This window comes from Stegostoma tigrinum, chromosome 35, assembly GCF_030684315.1.
Source record: "Stegostoma tigrinum isolate sSteTig4 chromosome 35, sSteTig4.hap1, whole genome shotgun sequence".
Classification (NCBI taxonomy): Eukaryota; Metazoa; Chordata; class Chondrichthyes; order Orectolobiformes; family Stegostomatidae; genus Stegostoma; species Stegostoma tigrinum.
The window spans coordinates 7,115,152-7,138,353 of record NC_081388.1 but is presented as its reverse complement, the minus strand read 5'-3'; the positions used below and the strand labels follow the sequence as shown (position 1 = coordinate 7,138,353).

General features: G+C 43.8%; 1 protein-coding gene across 7 annotated transcripts in view; it reads left to right on the top strand.

The window, feature by feature from the left end:
- The window catches only part of LOC125447480 (adhesion G protein-coupled receptor L1-like), a 518,001-nt gene that overhangs the window by 125,910 nt on the left and 368,889 nt on the right, over window positions 1-23,202 (top strand). For all 7 annotated transcript variants that reach the window (XM_059639848.1, XM_059639853.1, XM_059639852.1 and 4 more), the window contains exon 3: window positions 15,755-15,911. In XM_059639848.1, the coding sequence (XP_059495831.1) occupies window positions 15,845-15,911 (67 nt within the window). In that variant the 5' untranslated portion in view covers window positions 15,755-15,844. The remainder of the gene's footprint in view (window positions 1-15,754; window positions 15,912-23,202) is intronic.

The window sequence follows — 23,202 nt, the reverse complement described above, 5'->3', positions numbered from 1 at the left end:
AATATATTGATCTAGATAGACGATGAACTGACAAATTGAAACACAGAAAATATGAACAGGACTAGGCCACTTGGTCCTTCATGCATGCTCCACCATTCTATAAGATCATGACTCGCCATGCAATTCAGTCCCCTGTTCCTGCTTTCTCTCCATATCCTTTGACCCTTTTAGCCCTAAGAACTAAGATAGACAATGGCACGGAGGGGAATTTGCAGGGGGTGGTGTTCTCATGTATCCGCTGCCCTTGTCCTTCTAGGTGGAAGTGGTCATGGGTTTGCAAGGTGCTGGTGAATTTCGACAGCACATCTTGCAGATAGTACACACTGTTTCCACTTTGCATTGGTGGTGGAGGGTGCCAGTCAAGTGGCTGCTTTGACCTGGATGATGTCAAGCTTCCTGAGTGTTGTTGGAGCTGCATTTATCCAGGCAAGTATTCCATCACTGGTACCTTGTGGACCCAAGCTGTGGGGAGTTAGGAGGTGAGCTACTTACTACAGGATTCCTAGCCTCTGACCTGCTGTGGTAACCATTGTATTTATATGGTGACCCCAGTTCAAGACCTGGTCAATGGCAACCCAAGGAAGTTGCTATTGGGGATTTGATTATTGTAATGCCATTGAAAGTTAAGGTGTGATTATTAGATTTTCTCTCATTGGACATAGCCATTGCCAGCCATTAATGTGTAGCTTGATGTATCTTGGATATTGTCACGTTTTTCAGTGTTATTGGTGTGAATGAGTTTTTGATGCCCGAGGGCCTCATAATATTGATGTTACGGGGCACTGGTAATGGTCAATGCCATTGACATTGAAAGGCAATGTTATTGGTGTTGAAGAGCAGGGTTTTGGTGCTCGAGGGCAGAGTTGTTGGTATGAAAGGGATAGTACTTTTTGATAAAGGGTAGTGTTATTGATATCAAAAGACACACCATTCCTGCTCAAGGGCAGTGTTATTGGAGTTAAAGAGCAGTAGTTGTTCAAAGGCAGTGTTAGTGATTTCACAGGCAGTGATATTGGCAATGTACTTGTTGTTCAAGGGGAGGATATTGATATCGAAGGGCAGTGTCATTCCTGCTCAAGGGCAGCATTTTTGGAGTTAAAGGGAAGTGTTATAGCACAGCAGTGTTGCTGTTCAAAGACAGCGTTACTGATGGTAAAGGGCAGCATTATTGATGATATAAGGTGGCATTTTAAGTGTTAAATCGCACCGTTATTCCTGTTTATTGGCAGTGTTATTGGTGTTTAAGGGCAGTGTTATTAGTGTGCAAGGGCGGTGTAATTGGTTTTCAGACATAGTTTTATTGATAAAGGGCAGTGTTATTGGCATGCAAGAACAAGGGTTATTGATGTGCAAGGGCAGTTTTTTGGTGTTAAATGAAAGTGTTATTCGTGTTAAAACACAGGGTTATTGGTGTTAAAGGGTAACTTTTGATGTTAAAGGTCAGAGTTTTTGATGCTCCAGAACAGTGCTATCGATGCACATGGGCAGCATTAAAGTGCAATTTTAAGTGATGTTAAAAGACAGCATTATTGATGATAAAGGGCAGTGTTATTGATCAAAAAAGGCGGCATTATCGATGATAGAGGGCAAGGTCATTGATGTTAAGGGGTACTGTTGTTTGTAGTGAAGGGCAGTGTATTTGGTGTTAAAAGCAGCGTTATTGTTGATAAAGATCAGGGTTATTTGCGTGAAAGGGCAGAGTTATAGGTGTTCAAAGATAATGCTATTGGTGTTAAAGGGCAGCTTTATTGGTGAAAAACGGCAGTGTTTTTAATGCTAAGTGACAATATTATTGCTGTTAAATGAGAGTGTTAATGGTGTAAACGTGCAGAATTATTGGTGTTAAATAGCAGAGTCATTCATGTTGAAGGGTAGCATTATTGGTTTGAAAGGGCGATGTCATTGGGTAAGGACAGTGTTAGAGAAGATAAAGTGCAGTGTTATTGAAGATATAGCGCAGCAATATTCATGTTAACTGGCAGCGTTACTAATATTAAGGCACAGTATTATTGATGATAAAGGACAGTGTTACTACTGTTTATCGAAAGTGGTGGTCATGTTAAAGGACGGTGTTTATGTTGTATGGCTGCATCATTGGTGCTGCAAGGCAGCGTTATTGGTCAAAGACCGTGTACTTGTTGTTTAAGGGCAGTGTCATTCTGCTCAGAAGTAGCATTGTTGGTGTTCATGAGCAGCATTATTGATGATCTAGGGCAGCATTTTAAACATTAAATAAAAGCGTCATTCCAATATATCGGTAGTGTTATTGGTGTGAAAGGGCCGTGTCATTGATATTGGAAGGGTATGTTATTGATGTGAAAGGGCCGTGCTTTTAATATAGGCCAGGGTTATTTATGAAATAGGACAACATTTTAAACATTAAGTAGCAGTGATATTCCTGTTTGTTAGGAGTGTTATTGGTGTTAAATGAGAGAATCATTGGTGTAAGTGGGCAGTGTTTTTAATCTGTAGGAGCAGTGGTATTAGTGTTAAAGGGCAGTGTTATTGGTGAAAAGGTGGTGTTATTGGTGTCAAAGGACAGTGTTATTAGTATGCAGGGCTGCGTTATTGGTTTGAAACTTTAGCATTGTTAGCATTAAAGTGCACGGTTAAAGGTGAAAAAGGGTAGCATTATTGTCATTACAGGACTGTGTTATTGACTTTACACTGCAGTGTAGTTGACGTTAAAGGGCAGTGTGATTGATTTTAGAAGATAGTTTCGAAGGGCAGTGTCGTTGGTTTGGGCAGAGTCATTGGTTTAAAGGGCAGTGTTATTGATTTGTGGGCAGTATTTTTTTTTCATTTTTCTCTAAATTTATTTGACAGATTATATGAATCATCAGATTTATTGCTTTTCTGAATAATGGCTAAAGGCAACCATTCAACTGTCAGAATTGTGTTCCTGTGCCCTGAGACAGCTGGCTTTCTTTTGCAATATGGTGTTATTAGTTTAGAAGCGAGTGTGATTGGGTGTGAAAGGACAGCGATATTGATTCTAATCAGCTTTTTTATTGATTCTGATGGGCTAGAGTTTTGGTGTTAATTGGGCAGTGTTATTGGTGTTAAAAGGCAATGCTGTTGATGTTAAAAATGGTATCTTTGATGTTAAGGGCAGTGCTATTCGTGTGAAAGGACAGTGTTGTTGGTGTGAAAGTGCTTAATGCATAAGTGTAGTCTTGAGGTTATTGAGCAGTGTTATTGGTTTAAAACAGCAGTGTTGTTGGTGTATAAGTGCATGAGAATCCATCTAATGTCCTTCCAAAATCATTCTTTATCTTTTCCATGGCCCTTTCAGGAGTAAGCTCAGGAATAACATTAAAAGTAAGACTTCTCTTCAGTTCTCCCTGTATTTCTCACCCAAAGTCTTAACACTGCGTCGCTGCATCATCTAATGAGAGTAGCTCATTTACCTTTATTTTTGAAAACCCACAGATTTACAGGCACTGTTCAGTCATCCTTTGTCCTCCAATGAGGACAATCCCAGATTCTCCAGACTATCATTACAGGCAAGATCCCTTATCTCTGGATTCATTCTGGTCAATCTTTCTTGCTCCCTCACATAAAAAAAGTTGGACTTGAAACCAATCATTGTCACGTCAGGGTTGCAGCAAACTCTGAAATGGGAACAGAGAAGGGAGGAAAGGGGTTAAGATATTTTCTATTTAACACATTCAGAGATATTATGATACACCTCTGGAGTGGGTGGGACTCGATCCATGTGTCCCGGCTCAGGAGCATGAACACTAACACTGCCACCGGAGGCCTTCAGGCATGCAGTTTATAATTTGCAATTGATCTGGATCAATTGTGCAATTATGCAAAAGTAATGTGATACATATAAAAGTGCAAAGCATGTGTTAGCAGGAGCAATAAACAACATAGACACAGGACAAAGAAAATAGAATGAGACAGGGAGACTTGGTCACCTGGGATTGATAGCAGTTATCAATTTCACTGTTAATAGAATGTGGAAACAGACAATAAGGATGACACGGTGTAGAGCTGGATGAACACAGCAGGCCAAGCAGCATCAGAGGAGCAGGAAGGCTGACGTTTCGGGTTGAGACCTTTCTTCAGAAATGGGGGAGGGGAAGGGGATTCTGAAATAAATAGGGAGAGGGGGAGAGGCGGATAGAAGATGGATAGAGGAGAAGATAGGGCGAGAGGAGACAGACAGGTCAATGAGGCAGTGTTAGAGCCAGTGGAGGTGAATGTAGGTGAGGAGTTAGGGAGGGGATAGGGCAGTCCATTGAGCATGGACAGGTCAAGGAGGAGGGATGAGGTTAGTGGGTAGGAGATGGGGGTGGGGCTTGAGGCAGGAGAAATGGTTGGGGAGGCGGGGTCTAGCTGGGCTGGTTTTGGCATGTGGTCGGGGGAGGGGGAGATTTTGAAGCATGTGAAGTCCACATTGATACCCTTGGGCTGCAGGGTTCCCAAGCGGAATATGAGATGTTGTTCCTGTACCTTTCGGGCGGTGTCATTGTGACAATGCAGGAGGCCCAGGATGGACATCCTCGTCTGAGGAGTAGGGGGGAAGAGTTGAAATGGTTCGCGAGTAGGAGGTGTACTTGTTTGCTGTAAACTGAGCATAGGTGTTCTGCAAAGTGACCCCCAAGCCTCTGCTTGGTTTCCCCGATGTAGAGGAGGCCACAATGGGAACAGCGGATGCATTATACCACATTAGCAGATGTGCAAGTGAACCTCTGCTTGATGAGGAAAGTCTTCTTAGGGCCTGGGATGGGGGTGATGAGGGAGGTCTATGGACAGGTGTAGCACTTGCTTCGGTTGCAGGGAAAAGTGCCGGGGGTGGTGGGGCTGGAGGGGAGTGTGAAGCGGACAGGGGAGTCATGGAGAGAGTGGTCCCTCTGGAAAGCACATAAGGGTGAGGAGGAAAAATGTCTTTGGCAGTGGGGTCAGATTGCAGATGGTGGAAATGTCGGAGGATGATGCGTTGGATTTGGAGTTTGGTTGGTACGTGAGGACGAGGGGGATTCTGTTTTGGTTATTACTGCAGGGATGGGGTGTGAGGGATGAGTTGTGGGAAATGCGGGAGACATGGTCGAGGACGTTTTTAATCACTGTGGAGGGGAAGTTGCGGTTCTTGAAAAAAGAGGACATCTGGGATGTTCGGGAGTGGAATGCCTTACCTCGGGACCAGATGCGGCAGAGGCGAAGGAAGTGAGAATAGTGAATGGCTTTTTTACAGGAAGGTGGGTGAAAGGAGCAATATTCTTGGTACTTGTGGGAGTAGGTAGGCTTAAGATGGACATCGGTTTCCAGGTGGATATCAGAGATGGAGACAGAGAGGTCCAGGAAGGAGGGAGAGGTGTCAGAGATGATCCAGGTAAACTTAAGGTTGGGGTGGAAGGTGTTAGTGAAGTGGATGAACTGTTCAAGCTCCTCATGGGAACACGAGGCGGCGCCGAAACAGTCATCAATGTAACGGAGGAAGAGATAGGGAATAGGGCCAGTGTAGCTTTGGAAGAGGGACTGTTCCACATAACCTACAAAGAGGCAGGCATAGCTTGGGCCCATGTGGGTACCCATGGCCACCCCCTTAGTCTGTAGGAAGTGAGAGGAATTAAAGGAGAAGTTGTTGAGGGTGAGGATGAGTTCGGATAAGTGGGTGAGGGTGTCAGTGGGTGGGGACTGGTCGGTTCCCAGAGGTCTGTTTTCAAGAACCGCAACTTGCCCTCCACAGTGATTAAAAACGTCCTCGACCATGTCTCCTGCATTTTCCGCAACTCATCCCTCACACCCCGTCCCTGCAATAATAACCAAAACAGAATCCCCCCCCCCACCCTCACGTACCACCCCACCAACCTCCAAATCCAATGCACCATTCTCTGACATTTCTGCCATCTGCAAACTGACCCCACTACCAAACGCATTTTTCCCTCCCCACCCTTGTGTGCTTTCCGGAGGGACCACTCTCTCCGTGACTCCCTTGTCCACTCCACACTCCCCTCCAGCCCACCACCCCTGGCACTCTTCCCTGCACCTGCCCCTACACCTCCTCCCTCACCCCCATCCCAGGCCTTAAGAAGACTTTTCACATCAACCAGACGTTCACCTGCACATCTGCTAATGTGGTATACTGAATCTGCTGTACCCGTTGTGGCCTCCTCTGCATCGGGGAAACCAAGCGGAGGCTTGGGGACTGCTTTGCGGAACACCTACGCTCGGTTCACAACAAACAAGTTCACCTCCCACTCGCAAACCATTTCAACTTCCCCTCCCACTTGTCAGACGACATATCCATCCTGGGCCATGGTGACACTGCCTGAAAGATGTAGGAAAAGCATCTCATATTCCACTTGGGAACCCTGCAGCCCAATGGCATCAATGTGGGCTTCACATGCTTCAAAATCTCCCCTTCCCCCACCCAGATGCCAAAACCAGCCCAGCTAGTCCCCGCCTCCCTAACCATTCTTCCCACCTCATGCCCCACCCCCAGCACCTAACCACTAACCTCACCCCACCTCCCTGATCTGTCCGTCCTCCCCGGACTGCCCTATCCCCTCCCTAACTCCCCACCTACATTCACCTTCTCTGGCTGTAACCCCGCTTCTTTGACCTTTCTGATCCTCTCACCCTATCTTCTCCTTTATCCATCTTCTATCTGCCTCCCCCATCTCCCTATTTATTTCAGAATCCCCTTCCCCTCCCCCATTTCTGAAGAAGGGTCTCAACCCGAAACGTCAAGCTTTCCTGCTCCTCTGATGCTGCTTGGCCTGTTGTGTTCATCCAGCTTCACAGCGTGTTATCTCAGATTCTCCAGCATCGGCAGCTCCTACTGTCCCTCACAGACAATAAGGAGATGGCTTACCCCAGGCAGCGCTCGAGGTGCCGATGATCAGGTGGTTGCTGTGGCTGAGGACAGACTTTTTGTTTCCACACTTTGGAAGGGAATTACATAAACCAGAGAGAACAGCAACTGGACTCTCTCAAAAGAGTAGAACTAAGAGCGGAGATGAGAGAAACTAAAATAAAATCAAGAACTGTGGATACTAGAAATCTGAAACAAAAAGCAGAAATTGCTGGAGAAACTCAGCAGGTCTGGCACCATCTGTGGGGAGAGAAATAGTTAACGTTTTGAGTCTGGTAACCTTCCTCAGAACTAGTAGCATCCAGGAAAAAGTGATGTTTATTTATCTAACCCCCTCCATCACCCCGCACCTGTCATCAAGATAAAAAGCACTTTTGTTCCGAAGAAGGTCACTGGAATAAAACATTAACTCTGTTTTTCTCTCCACGGTTGCTGCCGCACCTCCTGCAATTTCGCTGGCAATTCCTGTCTTTGTTTGAGAGAAACTAATGTTTGGCAAACTGCTAAAGATCAAAAGGTCAGCTGGAAGTTTGCAAAATATGAAATTATGCCACAGTGATATCTCCACATTGGCCAGGTGTAAAGCGACGCAGTGAGATCTAGCAATTGACTGCAGCACTGTTTGACAGAGATTCTCAGTGCCAAGATGCAGCAATGTCATTAAGCTGCCTAACCAAGCCAATCAAATTGAAGAATTCTCATAGACAAGCAGGATATGAAATGCACTCATAATCAAATCTTTGTAAAAAAATTTAGAGTGAATTTAAAATTTGGACATACATGTGAGGTTAATGTAGAAGTTGAAACAATGTAAGCAGTTTCTCTAAGAAATAAAATATGTTTAAAGATTACTTTGGCAATATTGAATGGTTATAGTTTGGAAGGAGGCTATTCAGCCCATTGTACGCTTGTTAGCTTTCTCGCAGCGAGTCAGTAAATCATCACTCCCTTACTTCCTTTGTAACCCTATAGTTATATTTCTTGCCAACCATTTGCACAGCTCTTCTTTTGAGAGGAACATCTGCAGTAATTTATCCTAATAGGAACTTATAACAGCAGCTCAGGAAAATTACATTAGACTTTCTGGGCCAAAAAGGTTGTTCAGCTAGTTATTAATCAGGTCACTGTTGAAAATGCTGTTATATCTCATTGAACAAGGTTTAATGTTTCTCATACCTGTGAGCAGAATGGACAAAGTTCTCACTGACTAACTGATTTCACTGATAGTGCCTTCAGGGACCAAACAGTCCACAGTGCAGGGTGTGAAGGAGCACTGAAGATTATAACTTCAGTATTTAAGATTTTAGAGTAGATTTCACATAAGTATTCTTTTTACTACCTCTTTGAATCTGACAACGACTTCAGTATTTTCCTGTTAGCCTGGATTTGTGTTAAATCCTGAAGCAGTTGTCAGATTCAAAGAGGTAATAAAAGGAATACGTATATTTATATAACACTTTTCATGACCACCAGTCACCCCAAAAGACTTTACAATGAAGTACTTTTGAACACTGTTGTATCGTATGAAATGCAATAAACAAATTTCACAAAGCAGACTCCCTCAAACACCCGTGTAATCATGATCGATAATCTGGTTTTATGAACTCAGTTGAGGGATATATATTGGCCAGAACAGTAAGGAGGTCTCTTTTCCAATTGAAAATAAGACTGTGGGATCTTTTGTATTGCTAGTCTAGTTTGTAGTCTGTGATACCCCCAGGATGTTGATAGTTGGAGTGGGGAGGTGTGGTGTTTACTGATGGTAATGCTATTGAATGAGAAGGCACTTTTTGAAGAGAATTCACTCTCACTTCATAAGCCAAAGTTTACTTCTTGCATCTCAATATACATTCCCGTCTATCTTTCTGTCATTTGCAAATTTAGCGACCATGCCTTCAATCCCCTTGCCTAACTCATTGATATAAATTGTTAAAGGTTGAGGGCCCAGCACAGACCTGTACAAGACTGCACTCAAAATGGTATTTAGATTAGATTATTAGATTCCCTATGGTGTGGAAACAGGCCCTTCGGCCCATCAAGTCCACACCGCCCTTTGAAGCATCCCACCCAGGCCCATTCCCTTATAACCCAAACACCCCTGATCACTACGGGCAATTTAGCATGGCTGATCCACCTAGCCTGCACATCTTTGGACTGTGGGAGGAAACCGAAGCACCCAGAAGAAACCCACGCAGACATGGGGAGAATGTGCAAACTCCACACAGACAGTCGCCCGAGGCTGGAATCGAACCCCGGTCCCTGGCGCTGTGAGGCTGCAATGCTAACCACTGAGCCGCTGTATGAAAATGATCTATTTGTGGATCTACTGATCAGCCAATATCTGCCTGAGCTATGGCCTACACCACAAACTCCTACTTAGCACATAACTTTTTCACATCAGTCTCATCAGATGCCTTCTGGAAATCCAAGTACAGTGTATCAGTGGGCTTCCCTTTATCAACAGCAAATGTATTTGCTTAAAAGAATTCCAGTAAATAGCTCAACAGGATTTCCCTTTTGTAAAACCATGCTGATTCTTCCTGATTACCTTGGGTTTGTGTACATTCCCAGTTATAATATCCTTAATGATTGATGCACACAGCTTCCCCATGACAGTTATCAAGCCTACTGCCTTGTAGTTTCCTCTCTTCTTCCTCTATCTCTTCTTGAATAAAGGGTTTATATTTTCAGCTTGCCAGTCTAATGGAATCTGTTTAGACTCTTGAAGTTTGGAAAACCGACACCAAGACCTCTGATATTTCATTAACCACCTCTTTTAAGATCCAATAATGAAGTTTCTCAGGACCTGAAGATTTGTCAACTCACAGTTCCATCAGTTTGCTCGGTACCACTTCCTTAGTGGTTATAATTTCACCAAGTTCCTCTCTTCCTTCACCTTTCTGATTTACCGATATTACTGGGAATATTTTTCGTATCCTCTATAGCAAGGCCAGAAACAAGTTATTCATTCCTTACATCCACCATTCATTGATTATCTAATGTTAACTCTTTATTCACACGTCCTAGAGTACCAACACACATTTTTCGTTTTTAGGTATTTCTAGAAACACTTACTATCTGTTCTAACACTTCCAGCTCCTTACTCTCTAGCTCAAATTTCTTAGTGAAGCCTTCAGTCATTCTCTGCTGTTCCTTTTATTCTGACCAGTCATTTGATCTGCCAGTGACCTTTGCACAAATATATGTTTCAATTCTTTAAATTTGATGCCCTCCTTAACTTCTTAATTTAACCACTGATAGTGGCTCTTCTCTCTATACTTATTTTGAGTATTCTGAAATATTCTTTTCAGTGTCTGCCAATGCTTTTGTACATATATCTGTAAATTTCATATACCAGTTCATTTCAGCTAACTCATTTTTAATGCAAGCATAATTTCTATTTTTTAAGTTTAAAATTTTAGTCTGAGAAAACTCTTCTCCATGCAAACTGGATGTAAATTTCAATTATTATTATGAACAGTGCTATATAGAGATGCCTTTACTCCGAGGTCATTAATTAATCAGGTCATGTTACATAGCAGAATCCAGTATAGGCTGCTGTCCGGTTCCAGAATGTGCTGCTCTTAAAAGTTACCTCAGAAGCACTTTATGGACTCTTCATTGAAGTTATTATCACCAATATGATTTAGCTAGTTTCTATGTAGATTAAAATCACCCATTGTTATTACCATCTCTTTATTATACAAGTCTAATATTTCATCTTGTATGATTCGTCCCACATTACAGCTAATGTAAGGCGGCATGTAGAACATTCCCAGTGGTAATCTTTTTCTCCTAACTTAGCTCGTTTCCACTCAAATGGATTCTACATTCTGATCTCACAAGCCAAAATCAGTGCTAACGTTTGCACAGATACTATCTTAGATACTGAGTTCCACACCTCGCATTACCCACCTTCCTATTCCTCTCGAATATCATATACCCTTCAATGGTCATGACACATTCCTTGTCATCCTGTAGCCAAGCCTCTGTAATGGCTCCCTGATCAAATTTGTTTGCTTTGCTGTGTGCAGTTAGTTCATTTACTTTATTACACAATAATACTGCACCAATCGCTGTGTAACACTGCACCAATCGCTGTGTAACACTGCACTATTCACATGTAGTACTGCACCGTTCACCCTGTGATACTGCACCACTCACCCTGCTATATGAGAAAATGCATCCTGTAATTTCATACCTCCAGTATGCAGAATAGCACCACACACCCTGTAATGTTGCATTTGTTCTGTTATCGTTAGATCTCGGGCACTCTCCACATAATGCTGTGCCTTTGGCTTCATAATATTGCAAAATTTGCACTGTAATTCTGCATCATTCACTTTGTAATGTGGAACACACAGTCACATCTTGATCAGAGACCATAAACCAAACCCACAATCATGATCTGTCAAGATATTTACATACTTTCACCAACTGCAAAGCTGTAACTTTCAGCTAATTTCTTTGAGAGTGAGCAAACATTTGCCTCCTTTTGAAAAAGCAGCCAGTTGAACACAAGAACTGCAGCGATTCCACGCCACCCCCCCCCCCCAACCATCATAGATCGAGCAGTTATCGAGCGCATGTCGTTTGTGCTTCTCTGAAGATTTTACAGATCTGTTTTTGTGTAGGGGGTGGCCAGTTGGAACAAGGGACGTGCTTCTTTCTTTGTGGGCAGGATTAGATTCCCAGCTGCCAATTCATCTCTGAGCTCCAGGTCTCTCGACTGTGCTGATACTCCTTACAATTTCCCCTGCTTTCCCTTTCTTTCTTTACTAATCCCTGAGCTAATTTTCTCTACCACTTGGATTTGAGCAATAACTCCCTCCCTGCTACATCAATGCTCCCTTCCCCGCTCCTAATCAGTCAAGAAGTTTTCAATGTGCCCACAGTTGTGATATTAGCCACCCCTGTGCAGTGACTGATTGTCTCTGTCGACATCTAAAACCGAGTAATTTTATTAAAGGGAAGAATGATTCAACATCCTACGTGTGGTTTCTGTCATATTGCCAATGCACGTGTTTGGTTCAGTGCCCTGTTCTGTCATGATTTATTGGGCAGTGTTCGAGGAGAGCCCCGGTACCATCGATCAAGAGTTGCAATACATCCGAAAACCAAAAAGGAAAGACTTTATATTACTCCTCATAAGGCCATAGGAGCAGAAATAGGCCATTCAGCTGATCGAGTCTGTTCCATCATTCAGTGAGATTGTGGCTAATCTGATCATCCTGAACTCCACCTTCTTGCCTTTTCCTGATAACTTTTGATTCCCTTCCTGGTTAAAAATCTGAGATAACAAGTTGTAGAGCTGGATGACCACAGCAGGTCAAGCAGCAACAGAGGAGCAGGAAGGCTGACGTTTCGGGTCAAGGTCCCTCTTCAGAAAAGCGGTTAAAAATCTGTCTGTCTCAACCTTAAATATGCTTATTCACCCAACTTCAACAGCCCTCTGTAGTAAAGAATTATACAGATTTACTACCCTCCTGAGAGAAGAAATTTGTCCTCTGTCTTGAATGGGCCACCACTTAGTCTGAGATGATGCCCTCTGGGCATAGGTTGTCACACAACAGGAAACAATCTCTTCTGATCTACTCTGTCATAGAATCCCTACAATGTGGAAGCAGGCTATTTGGCTCATCAAGTCAACACTGACTGTCTGAAGAGCATCCCACCCAGACCCATTCCCCTACCCCATCCCTGCATTTCCCAGGAAATGCACCTAACCTACACATCCCTGAACACAATGAGCAATTTAGCATGGCCAGTCCACCTAACCTGCACATCTTTGGACTGTGGGAGGAACCCCACGCAGACCGGGGCGGGCGGGGGGTGCAAACTCCATGCCAACAGTTGCCTGAGGGTGAGAACGAACCTGGGTCCTTGGTACTGTGAGCAGCAGTGCCAACCAGTGAGCCACCATGCCACTCCAAAGTCAAGTCCGCCAAGAATCTTTGAATAATATTTCAGTAATGTCACCTCTTATTTTTCTAACTGCCGGTTGGTACAGGCCCAACCTAATCAACCCATCCACATAAGATAGTCACGGCATTTTACCTTTTAAAGTGACAATATTTTGTTAGTATCCCCAATTATAAAATTTATGCCACAAATTTAACACACAGCTCCACCAACTTCCTCGATTGTTTTTCTTCAACTTTCCAACTGGAGACATTTTCCTTGATAATGACAGGTTGCTTGGGCAGTCTTCCTTTGTCCAGAGCTTTATAGTAATTTTTATGTCCAGTAACAATAATGAACACCGTTCCTTCAGGTTTTGTGGCACAGTTAATTAGGTTTGCTCACTGGTCATCCACAGCTGAACCGGATTTATAGTCATGCAGAACAACTGTTTCGTCCTGATAACAAATAAACCAGAGAACTGCAGATGCTGGAAATCAGAAACAAAAACGGATTTTCTGGAAAAACTCAGTAAGTTCTGGCATAGTCTATGCAGAGAAAACAGAGTTAATGTTTCGGGCCCAATGATCGTTCTTCAGAACCAGTTCTGCCAGACCTGCTGAGTTTTCCCTGCAGTTTCTGTTTGTAACTGTTTTTAAGATAAGATGGCAATGTCTCGTACCAAAGTTTCTAAAGTAACCTGAATGATATGTGTCAGTCTTGATTCTATGATAGTGCATACCACCAACATTGTTGGAACTGCCTGGACACTTACTGTGTTTACCAATTCGGCCACGACCGTGGCTAACGCGTCCTCTCAGCTTGTTAGGTTTTCTCAATAGTGTTGGTATCTTAGCTGATGATGGACAGTTCCTTCATGGCTGGGATTAGCCAAGTTCTCTTTTTCTGAATAGCCTGCATTACCCGGATATCTTTCCTTAGATACGGTGTTCCACCTGTGATTGTGGGCGGTCACAAACAGCTTTATAATAAATTAACTGCTTTTGAAGTATTTGGTTGGAACCAGATTGTACAAAGAAGGCTCCCATAAAACAACTATGTGATGATGACCAGATAACCTAATTGAGTGATGTTGGTTGAGTGATCGATGCTAGTTGAAACACTCTGGGCCATCGCACCTTGAATCCCCACTCTTCTTCAAAATGTTTTCTTTTTGCAGTCACATCAGAGAGTAGATAGAAATCTTGGTTTAAAATTTTACTGTCTCAGAATATGTGGCAACCCCTCAGCACTGCACCAGAGTGTTAAGCAGGGCTTTATGCTCAAGTCTCAAGTGGAACTTGAACCCACTGCCATCTTATTCATAGGAATAGAAGCCACTAAGCCACTGCTCCAAGGCTCAGAGTTGAATGTTTTGCTGTGGTCCTGCTGAAGTGAAGACAGGCAACAGTTTTCCCACCACTGTTACACAACCAATGATGCGAGAGATTCATTTAACTGCCTCAAAGTGACTCTGTTGCACATTTGCAAAGGTACAGGATCATGACTATGATTCATGTAATACTGTTTTATCTGCCGAGGCATTCAAGATGCATTTTTTTTCTTTGCACAGCAGGGAGGTGGAGTGGGGCTGGTGTGATCTTCTTCTGTGGCCAGACCCCTTATCTCTGAAATGGTATGCTTTGGTAGGATGTACATAGCAACAGGAGTTGGTCATTCAGCCCCTCAAGCATGCAAGACTCTTGGCTGACCATCCACTTTAATACCAACTTCCCTGCATTATTCCATTATTTCTTCAGTGTCTGAGAATCCATCAATCTCTGCCTTGAATATACTCAATGTCTGAGCCTTCTCTCTACTCCCATCCTCATCTCAATGCTAAAATGACCTGTCCCTTATTTTGACAGTGTGCCTCCTGGTTTTAGACTCCACCACACCCAGATGACATCCCAGGGCATCCACATAATTTAAACTAATCACCACCTAACCCTAATCTTAACCCTATACCTCTAACAATGTTGTAAGACCCATCATGTCCTTGTAAACTCAAGAGAATACAGGCCCAGTCTCCTCAGCCTCTGCGAGGAGAGGCAATCTTAAATGGAGGATACAATTCAAAAAAGTGTGCATATGACAGGGCCCGCTGTGAAAAACAGTGTGTCATAATTCCACCTTAGCGGAGATATCCAAAATTACCATGAGGTGTCACTGTCTCAAAGTTGGAAAGAACTCATTGAAAGCAATCCCAGATTTCAAATGATAAACAAAAACTTCATACTTGAGGTCCAGGCTCAGACAGAAATGAAGGCCCAAGATGGGGTTTTGCATGGGGTAGCTGTTATGTGTAACACTGCCAACTCATGGAGAAATCTCCAATATCAAGTAACTGATGTTCTTTTCTTTTAAAGGTTGTAATTTGTTATTTGGAGCTCAAAAGGTGTTAGGTTGACACCAGAGGGCAATGAGTCAAACCAGGCCTGATACCCTTAACACGCAAATCAGAGGCAGGATTAGGCCATTCAGTTGCTTGGGCCTGCTCTGCCATTCAATACGATCATGACTGATCTGATTTCGGTCTCAATTCCACTTTCCTGCCTAACCCCAATTACCTATTGACCTTCAAGCACCTCTCTAGACAAGAAGTGAGAAGTATTCTGATTGATATTCAGGCAGAATGAAAGGAACAAGAACTACAGCCTCGATAAAGCACCAGATGGGGTAATAGGGAAGTTATTTTTAGTTGTCGCATGTGTGTGTGAGTTATGATGGTAGAGTAACATTTTTCATCTCCAGTTGTCTTCTCGTCTTGCACTCTTAATGAAACAATACTTTTTTAACCTTAAATGCCCTTTCATTGTCATCAATGGAGCCAGCCACATCTCGTGATTCAGCAAAAATAAACTTAGGTGTACAACGTGGATGAATTGAGGTGAGGGTTGGGGAGTGGAGGTGTTAACTGCAATCCTATATATTCCTTTGCGAGGTCCAACTCCTCAGCATAGATGACATCTTTGACCTCTTGTGGAAGTCCAATCCAACCTCCTATGTTTGTTTCCACCTCAGGTCTGAGGATCACTGGTCCCAGTCCTACAGCATTCGAGCGTTAGAATTCAACGGAGGACTGGACAACGCACAGGGACTTCGCTAGAGACAATGGGCTTCCATTGGTGGACACTCTGGGCTTGCTGGATCACACTCTTCAGCCCAAGACCTGCAGAAGGTAAGGCAGCAATTCTGAGGGCCAGTCAGTGGCCATTGGAATTAAGGCTGTATTTCCTGGTATGGAATGAGCAATATGTTTCTGACAGTTGCCTGCAAGTGAGGTTTTAAATGGCAGAGCTGTGATAGCCAAGAGAGATAGATCTGTTCCGACATGTGCCTCTGCTTTATGAGTCATTTGGAATATTGTGTTCAGTTCTGGTCGCCACACTACCAGAAGGATGTAGTGGCTTCCGAGAGGGTGCAGAAAAGATTTACTGGCATGTTGCCTGGTACGGAGGCCATTGGCTATGAGGAGAGGTTGGAGAAACTTGGATTGTTCTCACCGGAGGGGCGATCTGATAGAGGTCTACAAGATTATGAAGGGCATGGACAGAGTGGACAGTTAGAAACTTTTTCCCACGGTGGAAGAGTCAATTACCAGGGGCCATGGGTTTAAGGTGCATGGGGCAAGGTTTAAAGGTGATGTACAAGGCAAGTTTTTTTACACGGGGGTGGTACGTGCCTGGAACTCACTGCCAGGGGAGGTAGTGGAAGCAGATACTGTAGTGACTTTTTAAGGGCGTCTTGACAAATACGTGAAAAGGATGGGACTAGAGGGATACAGTCCCTGGAAGGGTAGGGAGTTTTAGTTGTAACAGGCAGCATGTGGGTGCAGGCTTGGAGGGCCAAAGGCACTGCTCCTGTGCTGTAATTTTCTTTGTTCTTTGAGTGTTTTGGTATTCTGCAGCGAAGACAGACTAGAGAGTGAAAGGGGCTGGAGGAGAGGGGTGAGACTTTGATTTAGGACAGTGGACTAGTTCAGTGATGAATAGCTCAGGTTTTTGGCACCCGGTACATGGCAGAAGCCAACAGGTTGGACAGATACGACCTCACTTGCCAGGTTCAGCTGCCAACTTACGCAGTGATCCCCTTCTTTCCAGTGCCCTGCATTCTGAGAACAGCGTCCGCGATCAGTATTGACAGGCTGATTCTTGATGGCCTGAGGAGTTGATGCATCAGACTATCATCAGGGTGCTTCTGCACTGCATCCTGCGGTTAAAGTGAAGGATGTTCGGCTGAATAGCACAGACCCTCTTTCCACTTGGTGCTCGTGACTGTAATCCAAATGCACATAGCAAGTCCTGGCAAATGTGGTTATGGACTGGAGCCAGCGCACAGGGCACACTGTGCTTGGTTGTGACAATAAAGTAGCTTTAAGCGTCGATGTTTTTAATGCAGATTATAATTAGAAATCAAAGGAACTATTGGTAGAAATACAACAGAAACAATTGGAGAAGAGAGTCCATGAACGTGTGCTTCCTACTTTGAATACAAAGTAGAAACACATAAAAGGCACAGCAACACATCTTTTCTCGAGTTCCAGTAAGCCTGTCTGATCAGTGATCCTAGTACAGTGCATGGTTGCTTTAAGCTATGGATGGAGCAAGTGGGTCAAATAACTGATTCCTGATCCTCAGAGAGAAAATGCTCAAGAGACGAGAAATGCTGCTCCTATCTATGGCTGTGTGGACATTGAAAAATATGTCAGGTTCTAAGATGTTTTAGATTGTGTAAATAAACTGTTTGAATTTAAAACCACCTCTGCATTAGTATAAGAAATATCAGATCCACGTCAGCTCATTCCAAATATAAAGCAACTGATCAATGCTACCATCTTAAATCCCAGCCTTTTAGTATGTCTTTCCATCTCCCCCTAGCTCCCCACAACCATTATGTGTCTCCCTTATTCACAATAAATGCATTCATGTGAATTGTCTGAACTACTCCTTGTGGTTACAACTTTCAGATTTTAATCAATCTTTGGTTAAAGTTACTTTTCCCTGAATTTTGATTTATTAATGTCAAGCTTCAGACTTGCCCACAAGTAGAAATATCCTCTTGGGTTGCATCTACCCACAAATGGCAATTGGGAACTGATCAACTATTCATTTTAAACCTGAGTTGGAGATTTATGTTAGCCATTTTTTCCTTTTTATTCAGGGTCAAAGGGTAAACATCGGAATATGATATTAGGGCACAAATTGGCTATGATCTCTCATACAGTGGAATTATGGAGGTGATGAGAGTTTTATCAGTTGGAGGGTTGACAGGAGAACCATGGGTACCTTTTAGAAATTCCCACCTGATGATAATGAGTTCTGAGGTCACCAGGGCACTTCTTTGGACCAGAAGGTGGTGGTTGCTGCTGGAAATGACACCTACCAGAAGAACCGAGATTGCAGAGTGACCCAAGACCGAATCAAATGATGGTATCAACCAAATACAAATGTTACATGTGCAGGCCCCTGAACAGCTCTTGGGGGGCCACCGTTCCCGACTGCCTGCCCCTCTTCCACAGTTGTGCCCAGGTGTTCTTGGAATGGGAGCATGCAGTGTCCACCAACACACTCGGGGCATTCAGAGAGAGATGTGGCCACCACAGGAGTCTAGAGGCTGATCAGCTCCATGTTCTGGGTCTGACTGACCTGCTTTCTCATGATGTTTAATGAGAAGTCCTTGAGAACATTGAATCTTCAATTGGCACTCGTGGAACCTGGCATTGAGCTGCTGATACCCCTGTTAGTACTTTCTTGGCCTCACATTCTGTCCTACAGTGAGGCTGTTCCAAGTGGTTGGCTTTGAAGCAAACATCTGCTGCCAAATGCATCTAATTGAGCTGAGGAAAATTACTGGGCAGGCTTACCAGGTAGGGAAATAAATAACCTGACCTGGGTACTTTGAATGTGTACCAGCCTTCTTTTGGTCTGGAACCTTCCCAGTGCCCATAAAGATTGCAGGCGCAGTTATTATGATGACTTTGGAAGGAATTAAAACGCCAGCTATTGCCTCCCAAATGCAGTTCAATTAGCTTGCCAATAGAGTGATTCAGTTCCCAACTTGACCAAGGTCAATTTGCACTTGCCTCTTTGAGGAATGTGCCCCTTCAGCTATATATAAAGTCAGTTGCCCCTTTGTAATGGACAGATGCTGACAAAGGCTGTGGCTATTTGCCAACATAGAACATAGAACATAGAACAGTACAGCACAGAACAGGCCCTTCAGCCCACAATGTTGTGCTGACCATTGATCCTCATGTATGCACCCTCAAATTTCTGTGACCATATGCATCTCCAGCAGTCTCTTAAATGACCCCAATGACCTTGCTTCCACAACTTCTGCTGGCAACGCATTCCATGCTCTCTCAACTCTCTGTGTAAAGAACCCGCCTCTGACACCCCCTCTATACTTTCCTCCAACCAGCTTAAAACTATGACCCCTCGTGTTAGCCATTTCTGCCCTGGGAAATAGTCTCTGGCTATCAACTCTGTCTATGCCTCTCATTATCTTGTATACCTCAATTAGGTCCCCTCTCCTCCTCCTTTTCTCCAATGAAAAGAGACCGAGCTCAGTCAACCTCTCTTCATAAGATAAGCCCTCCAGTCCAGGCAGCATCCTGGTAAACCTCCTCTGAACTCTCTCCAAAGCATCCACATCTGTCCTATAATAGGGCGACCAGAACTGGACACAGTATTCCAAGTGCGGTCTAACCAAAGTTTTATAGAGCTGCAACAAGATCTCACGACTCTTAAACTCAATCCCCCTGTTAATGAAAGCCAAAACACCATATGCTTTCTTAACAACCCTGTCCACTTGGGTGGCCATTTTAAGGGATCTATGTATCTGCACACCAAGATCCCTCTGTTCCTCCACACTGCCAAGAATCCTATCCTTAATCCTGTATTCGGCTTTCAAATTTGACCTTCCAAAATGCATCACCTCGAATTTATCCAGGTTGAACTCCATCTGCCACCTCTCAGCCCATCTCTGCATCCTGTCAATAACAGGTTTGCAGCCGTGTGCTGTAGTGGGCAGGTACTGGGTCAGATGATTTGCAACTAGGTATTTGCTTACCACTCTCTATTGAAGACTCAGCAGAGTAATATGGTGGAAGTTATGTGAAGCCAGCACTGTCCTGTGAGACTCAGTCCGGCTGAGTTGCCTACAAAACCAGGACTGTTGCATTCCAGGGGCAACAGAGTGCATTAGTTTTGAACTAACACAGACGAACACTGAGAACTTCGGAGGAACTGAACAGGCCTGGCAGTCTCTGTGGAGAGAGAAACAGAGTTAACATTTCCAGTCCAGTAACACACTTGTTCAGTTTTGAATTAATTGTCTTTAACATATTAGTGCAAATCCTGACTAAGTATTATGGGACAAATCTACATCTTCTGTACTTCTGTCTCCCCCTCCCTTTCTACTGGTATTCCCATTTTCCATCTATAAATTTCAAGAAGCCATAAGGAAGATATAAGGTGGCTTCCAAGCAAGTCGTAAAAATGTGATTAATTTAAAGTTGCCCAGGATTGCTTTCCTCTGGGGTGTTCATGGCAAACTCCAGGGAATTAATCTCCAATTCCAGGAATTCCACTGCAGGGTTAGCAGGCCCACTTTAAGCCCTCTTTGCCACCCACTGCTCCCCCACAAGTCTTAAACGAGCAATTCAAAATGGTGTCTTCATAAGTATTAATGCCATTTTTGAGAACATTTTGTCTATTCCTAGGCAGTGATACCCGTTCACATACCTGTGAAAAATGTCAAAGCTCAGTGACTTACATCCTTTTGTTAAATATACTCAAAGCAATGAATAGTATGCCAAGAGAAACTGGATTGTCGGTAACCTAAAGTGTCTGAGTCATAGTGACACTCATAGATATCATAGTGATTCAAAAGAACCAGGGCAGTGAGGAGGAGAGCACTTACTTTGCACAGAGCATTACTGTGATTGGAATGCCTTGTCTGAATGAGTACTGGAAGCAGATTAAAGGGCAACATTGATAAGAGAGTTTCATTACGTAGGACAAGGGTGAGCAATGTTGCATTTCTAAAAGCTGGTATTATTTTGGTAGACTGGATAGCTCTTACTGAATGCCAGAGACGGAAATCATGGGCCTTGGTGCTGCTTGTGACTACGTCCACTGCCTCAATGCCAAGTGCAGCAGCTGTGCGCCCCCGGCCAATACAAGCATAGGCACCCCTAACTTCAAAAGTCAGACCTCATTTATTGGGCCCTGATGCAAAACTGCCATTCCCAGGCCTTGCTTCCTACTATGATTTTACAAGATTTGCACTTAAAACAGTGAGGATATCAAGAATGGAACTATCTGGAAAGCAGGGCACTTGATGTCGGCCCGCAGAATGGATATCAAAAGGATGCTTCCCCTCGAGGGAGAGTTTGGAACTAACGGGCACAGTTTCACCATTCTGGGCTTCCCATTTAAAGATGGCGATGAGAATTATCTTTCTCTCACAAAGGGTCATTTGATTGCCATTAGAATTCTCTTAAACAAATGTGGTCAATGACTTCCCAGTATAGCTGCAACTTGAAGCAGATTAAGAGTAAGAAAAGCACTGAGCCAGTGTCATCAGTATTCACACCAGTTAGGCCATGAACTGTGATCAAAGTGTCAAACTCAGCAGGACAGATCCAGCTATTGCATTTGCTGCTTGTTATTAAGATTAAATGGACACTTACTCCTGGGATTGGATGCACAGCAATAAAATGTCCTCTCTCCTTCCTGTCAGTTATCCACAGTCTGTAGCTTATCAGAAAGCATTGATGGAGGATGGGCGTGACACTTCAAAGATGAAGTGGAGCAGAATTCCTGGCCTTTATTTTCTGACCAGATAATTGCTCACTGACAATGTAAGGGTCAGCCCCATCTGGTCTCCAAACCTCTGGGGTGTCAACATTCAAAGAGAATCTGCATATTTGTCTTCACAATTGAAGGTATCCCTAATGTTCCCAGGATGGGAAAGGGTGACATAATGGTAACATCACTGCATTAGTAATCCAGAGATCACGGCAGGTGGTGGAATTTAAAATTCAGTTCAGTTTTTTTTTCCTTTTTTAAATTCACTCATGGGATGCGGGACATAGAATGTGGATATCATTGGTTGTGCCAGCATTTATTGCCTGTCCCTAGTTTCCCCTGAAAGAGTGGTGCTGAACTGCCTTCTTAAGCTGCCTTCTTGAACTTCTGCCGTCCATGTACTGTGGATTGACCCACAGTGCCTTTAGGGAGGAATTTCCAGGATTTTGACCCAGTGACAGTGAAGGAACAACAATATGTTTCCAAGCCAGGATGATGAGTGGCTGGGAGGGGAACTTGCAAGTGGTGGTATTCCCATGTTTCTGCTGCCCTTGTCCGTCGAGATGATAGACATTGTGAGTTTGGAAGGTGCTGCCTAAGGATCTTTGGTGAGTTTCTGCAGTGCTTCTTCTAGATAATACACATTGCTGTTACTGAATATCAGTGGTGTAGGGAGTGGATGCTTGTGGCTGTGGTGCTAACCCAGTAGACTACTTTGTCCTGGATGGTGTCAAGCTTCTTGAGTGTCGTTTGAGCTGCAGCCATCCAGGCAAGTGGGAAGGACTGACTTGTGCCTTGCAGATGGTGGACAGGCTTTGGGGAGTTAGGACGTAAGTTATTTGCCACAGTATTCCCAGTCTCTGACCTGCTCTTGTAGCCATTGTATTTATGTGATGAGTTCAGTTGCGTTTCTGGTCAGTGGTAGCCCCAAGGATGTTGTTAGTGGGGGAATTCAGTGATGGTAACACCATTGAATATCAAGGGGTGATGGTTACATTATCTGTTTTTAGAGCTGGTCTTTGTCTGCCATTTGTGTGGCATGAATGTCACATGTCACTTGTCAGCCCAGACCTGGATATGGCCCAGATCTTGTATTTGAACATGGTCTACTTCTGCATCTGAGATGTCGTGAATCATGCTAAACATGAAGCAATCATCGGCAAGCACCCTCACTTGTGAGGAGAGAAGATCATTGAAGCAGTTGAAGATAGTTAGGCATAGGACACAATCCTGAGGAATTCCCGCAGAGATGTCCTGGAGCTGAGATGACAATCATAAACATCTTTCTCTGTGTTTGGTATGACTCCAACTGCAGAGAGTTTACCTCCTGATACCCATTGATTTCAGTTTTGCCAAAGAAAATCTGGAATATAAAGCTCGTATCAATAATGGTGACCTTGGTAATCATCACTGAATGCCATTAAAAACCCATCTGGTTCATTGATGTCCTTTTGGGAAGGTTCTCTGCAATCCTTACCCAGCCTAACCTACATGTGACTCCAGACCTGCAATGAATCTAAACTGCTGTCTGAAATGGCCCTAGTAAGTCACTTAGTTCAAGGGCAATTAGGGATGGGCAACAAATGCTGGCTTTGTCAGTGACACCCACGTCCCATGAAGCAATAAAAGGTGGAATCCTTATCCTCTAGTTTAGTG